At 41.9% G+C, this 5,493-nt stretch overlaps 1 protein-coding gene across 1 annotated transcript in view; it reads left to right on the top strand.

The window, feature by feature from the left end:
• CPB2 (carboxypeptidase B2 (plasma)) overlaps window positions 1-5,493 on the top strand; it is a 15,649-nt gene that overhangs the window by 1,334 nt on the left and 8,822 nt on the right. Inside the window, exons 2-4 of the mRNA XM_010180591.1 lie at window positions 2,411-2,486; window positions 5,093-5,217; window positions 5,318-5,426. Coding sequence (XP_010178893.1) covers window positions 2,411-2,486; window positions 5,093-5,217; window positions 5,318-5,426 — 310 coding nt within the window. The remainder of the gene's footprint in view (window positions 1-2,410; window positions 2,487-5,092; window positions 5,218-5,317; window positions 5,427-5,493) is intronic.

Below are 5,493 nucleotides of genomic sequence, written 5' to 3'. Positions count from 1 at the left end.
GCAAGGCTGGAGGCTGTTGCAAGGCTTAAGTGAAGTCAGGCTATAAGGACAAGGAGACACATCCATGCTGATGCCTTGTTTTTGTGGGCCTGTGTGACATGTGATGTTGATGGCCTTCCTAGTGACTGAGAAATGCAGTGGAGAGGAGAGGTGAAGAGTCTGAGATGCCTGCAGACAACTGGCACTGATTTATGTCTATCTGTGAGATGGTGTCCAGGGTCCCTGAATGGGATTCATCTGACTATATGGGCTTTCTGCACAGTTCTGCATGGGACCATGTCCCATTCATCTTCCTGTACAGCTAGCAAAGAAAAATATGTGCATTTAGATTATAATTCATCTAGTTTAGCACACACATCTAAATTAGCTCAGGTTTTACTTTATTAAGAGATTGACTAGCTCAGATGAAGATATCAAAACCACCTAAAATGAACTGTACTACATCATACTCTGTCATAGCTACAGGATAAGACCTGAGCATTGTATTGTGGGGACGGCAGCTGAACATCTATTTACACAGAAATAAAAGAGAGAGGAAAAAGAGATGGGGAACAGTGACAGAGTCCAGTGAGACCCTGGCAGAAAGATGGAGGAGGGGAGTGAGAGGGATCCTCTTAAGGACAAACTCAAAGAGCAACTAGGGAAACTGAACTAGGGCATGAAGACAGAAAGTGGAAGAAAAGAAGTGTGTTCAAGACAAATATGTCCAGCCATACCAGGGCAGTAGACAAGCCAAGGAAGATGGAGGTGGAGGGTTGGTCTGACATTAGTATAGGAGGCAAAAAATAGAGATTTTTACAGGGTGCTTTCTAACAAGAGTGGAGCAGAAGACAGATGAAAAAGGGTACAATGTCCAATAGAAGCAGAGGAACTCAGAAGCCCCATTTCAATTGTTAATACTCCTCATGTTAACCATGACAACAAGCGCAAGTGCAGAACTTGGACCAGCTTGTTCAGTGTATTCAGGTCCTACCAACAGAAGCTATAGAGGAATCGCTGCTAGCTACCACTTGTCCAACACTTACCACACTGCTGAAATACTTGTGCAACAAATGGTGGAGTACAGGTACATATCAGCTTCCTCATAATGATACTCTCAGGCTGTGGCAGTCATAGGATGAAAACAGAAGTAGCAGCCCGTTTCTAGTCTCCCCTGTGAAAAGACTCCCCCAGATACAAGAACACAAATTCACTTTTAAAGTAGCCGCAAACACAGGCTTTGGAGTGTACTTACCCAAAGAAATAGGCAAACTGCCAACCCTGCCTATCCCTGATTGGTTTTTGATGCTCTGTTGAGTGATGTGGAGGCAAAAAGAGGGTTGGCATATTGTTGGTTCTGCATGAGAAACAACAGTGATTGCTTGGGGCCTGGCTAATAGTAGGAAAGATGAATCACCTGGTTGCCAGATGCTGTCAGGTGTCTGCTCGAAATCAGTCACAACAATGAGTTGTGACAATCACGTTGTGCAGCTTGAAAACACTAGTTTTGAAAGCCTTGCCCGTTTTCCTTGCAGACAGGGCTGGCAGGGACTTCCACAGGGCTTGGTTTATGCTCTGCCACCAACTCACATGACCAGAGGGCTGAGAGCCACCCCAGACCAGAAAATGGAAATAGGGGTCTGACATACCCCCGAGTCTCCTCCTCCCACACACACAATTGTTTTTAATTATCTGTCCAATGCAATTTTGAACTTCGTGGCTTGCAGAGCACTGAAGATCAGGGTTGGATATGCAATGCAAAGGGGTAGTTTTTCTTTCCAGAAAGTGAATTAAACTCCTGTCACCAATGGTGGAGTCATGCATGGAGTAGCTGGGAAGGGCCATCTTGTGTACAGTGTGTCCAGACCATGGGTAGAAGGTAGTAGGAGGGGAATACAAGTAACCAGTCAAAGAGGGGAAGGACACCTGACACTTGCCTGTCAAAGGGACAGAACTGAGGAGATCAGAAAAACTGGACTAGAGTAGGAATCATGATGGTAGTGCCCTGTGCACATCTGCAGAACACCATGTTCAGCTTTTGCAGCTGGTTGGGAGGACTCATGCCTCTGCTGAACACCAGATGAGACTGAGAAACCTGAGGAACAACAAGAGTGCTGTTTTCCCGGTCCAGGCCAGTTTTCCACTGGTGCTACTGCACACTGGATTAGCTGTTGTGCTGGTTCCAGTTCCCAGGAGCAGTCTCAAAGTCCAGCAGTAGATATCGACTACCAAAGCACTGCATCAGCTTTTTCATGGATTTTACTGATTGTCAGAAGTACAGGATAGAATGGGACTCAGCATCTTCACTACCGAATCTTCTTTGAGTTCATGGCTGCCAAGCCAGGGAAGATGAGAAATGCCAACTCCACTTTTGTGGGACCTAAAATAGCTCCATGCACCTGTGCTTTACCTAAACACCCTTCTTTTTCAGGGATGAAGTTCTGTGGGCTCTCCCAAAAACAGACAAACAGGTTGAGGACCTTCAGGATTTACTGAACACCACTGAGGTAAACATTTCCCTCTGTCTCTCTGGTCTCTAGGCCAAATTCTTCCCCCTAGGTGTGCTAATACTCCCACTCCTCCCCAAGAAAGATTTAGTCCACTTTCATTCCCTTGTCCTAACACAGCAACTCAGCAAATGCTTGGTTTTCATTGCTCCGCTTCCTTCTGATTTACATGAGGACACCTCTCCTTCATAATACTATAGTAGTGCACTGTTATCAGAGCTCAGATTTCTGGGATTGATTTTGTGTACTAAGACACTGCAAAACTGGCAAAGCACCAACACACAGTAAGTAGAAACACTTTCGCTATGGAACCTCAGCACTTCAGACCAATGCAATCTTGACCTACATGATTCGCACAGCTTCAGAGATCAGGGCTGCACTTTTGTGGTATTTTTCTTAAAGATGCATTTAGAAGATAAAGATCTCTTAAGCAATACTTTTAAAAAATTATTTCTGTCATTAGAGAGTATTTAATGAAAACGAGGCATCTCTTACTCTTCAAAAGCATTTTCCCAATCACACAGTCACAGTTTGAAGCCAACACTCAGCAACAAACTTGTGACCATTCCCTCACCCAAAATAATTTTCAGGATGATTGAGGATGTGTCTCAGATGACTGAGAGCTTTGAACTGTGCCCGTGTCCAGTCTTTCTCTGTCTCCAGTCTTCCTCTTTCTTTCTTGGCTCCTATTCATTTTATGTCCACCCCAAAACCCTAAGAGTCTTCTTCTGTCCCTCCCAGCATCTTCTGATCCTTCCTTTCAGTTCACACAAGCCTGGATAGCCTTCCTTGCTCTTTTCCACCTCCACATGTCTAGTCATGTATCCATCTCCTTTGCTGTACCAAAATAAATCTCCCCACCTCCATCTTTTCCTCACCACTGTCATTCTTCACTTTCCTGTGCACAGGAACCCTAAGAAGACATGAAGAACAACTGTAGCACATTCTGTGGAGAGAGAGCATGCCATGGTTTCTATCAAGTCACTTATGTGAATAAGCAAACTGAACATTTTTCAAGGGTTATAAACTGGCTGGTTTTTTTTCCGTGCCTATGAATTGGGCGAGTTATAGGAAGAAAAGGGAAAGGGAATGGGAGAAGGAAAGGGAACAAGAATGGGAAAGGGAAGATACAAATGGTACCTCTCAACAAATTTTAACAGTTACAATCAAGCAAAAAAGAAGCTAGCGAAAATGAGAATCTTACAAGAATTATCAGTCTAATTATATGTCGTACCCCTGAAAAAGTTGGAAAGCAAAAACTTAAATCAAAGGAAATGCTTTGCTCTTGCAGCACACACACTGCATATAGCATCATCAGAAGACCCAGATGCAGGAACACCTACAACAGTCTTTTGTAGCTGTTCCTGGGCTAAAGCGACCAATAACCATGCATATTATTAAAGTTTCCCATCTACCCTCATTCACTGCTTTTTTTCCACCTCAGCTGCATCAATCCAGAGTTCCTCAGTTTTTCTTACTTTCAATTAAAAGAATGCCTACACCAAAGGGAAACTAAACCTGAACTGGTACAAGTCCGAGCAGACACCGGCTAGTCAGAGCAATAGGGAAATCAGTGCTGAGGAGCTAAGCATCCAGCTTGCTTCTCTGGGTTTCCCAAAAAATGCTGAGCCATGCAATGCTGTTGCTGCCCTGCTGATAATGTCTTGAGATGGCTACACTGAGGCTATCTCAATCATTGGTACAGTACATTGCAGTAATACATCCAGGGCCCAAATGTTCTACCATTTATTGTTCCAAAGGCCTGATTAAAGGCATGGAAGTGTTTTCTCCATTATTTTGGAGACATGTAAACAGTTGACAGCTAATGGTGCCCGAAGTTTACTATAATATTTCTGGTGCAACTGCACCAGAAAGGAAAAAAATTAACCCTATTCCCCAGCAACTCCATGCTGAGTCTCTTAAAAAATGCATCCAAGAATCATGCTGACCTTTCTTGCATTGTAAATTTATGCCTAATATTCTGCTCACTGCCACCCCTAGATTTTTGCCATTGTTGCTTCTAAAGTTTCAGTCTTTTACTGAATGAGTTGGCTTCTGATTTTATTATCGTAAAAGATTTAATTTTACCAAGAAGAATATAATTTTCTTATTTTCCCTCCATTTCTAATCTCTGTATTGCTGCTTCAACTTGACTTATATTCATACCCCTTCTGGCATTTATTTCCTCCCTGATCAAAGTGATCAGTGAATACAATAACTACAAAGACTAGTCTGATCTTCATTAATTCTCAAAATACCCTCAGGGAAAACAACTCTCAGTAGACTTGAAAACATGTAACATAATAACCAGCTAAACAACCTATTACACTAGAAATACTATCTCAGAAAAGGTTATGTTCTTGTCTTTGTTCTTGATTTATGAATTTTTGTGCAGAAGTCATTATAAAGATTTCTTAAATTCACACATTTCATTTCCAGCAGTAGCAGAACACTGTAATGCAGCACAGGGAACATTAAACTGCTCGTTGCAAGTGGTCTCTTAAATCAAAAACATATGCTTTGCTTATTTTTCAAAATACCTATTAAAAGTTACTTTTTTTCTTTCCTTGGTAAAAAAAAATAATTTTTTTTTTTAAACTTTGCAGGTCATTCTCTGGCAACCTGTTGTGGTTGAAAACATCAGGAAGGACAGTGAAGTCCATTTCTATGTCAGGGCATCCAGCATAAATACCATAAAAGCTGAGTTAATGCGACTGACCATCCAATACAGGTATGTACTTTTTATTTCTTGCCATTAATGTTTCTATAAAGGCGTTTGGCAACAAAATCATTTACTTAACAAGAAGTTGTGCTCTTTCTTTGTTATTCAGAGTCTCTATGCCAGATGTTCAAGGTCTTATTGAAAAACAGACTGTCAATGACACAGTCAACCCACGCAGATCTTCATCATATTACGAAAACTACCATTCAATGAAAGAAGTAAGATATTTTTGTTGTAATCCTCTGTAGATTCGAGGGCTGAAATCTGTCTCATGATTGAAAATGG

The sequence above is a fragment of the Mesitornis unicolor genome, unplaced genomic scaffold (assembly GCF_000695765.1).
Source record: "Mesitornis unicolor isolate BGI_N332 unplaced genomic scaffold, ASM69576v1 scaffold27423, whole genome shotgun sequence".
Lineage (NCBI taxonomy): Eukaryota > Metazoa > Chordata > Aves > Mesitornithiformes > Mesitornithidae > Mesitornis > Mesitornis unicolor.
The sequence above is the reverse complement of the archived record's forward strand: the minus strand, read 5'-3'. Positions and strand labels throughout refer to the sequence as shown.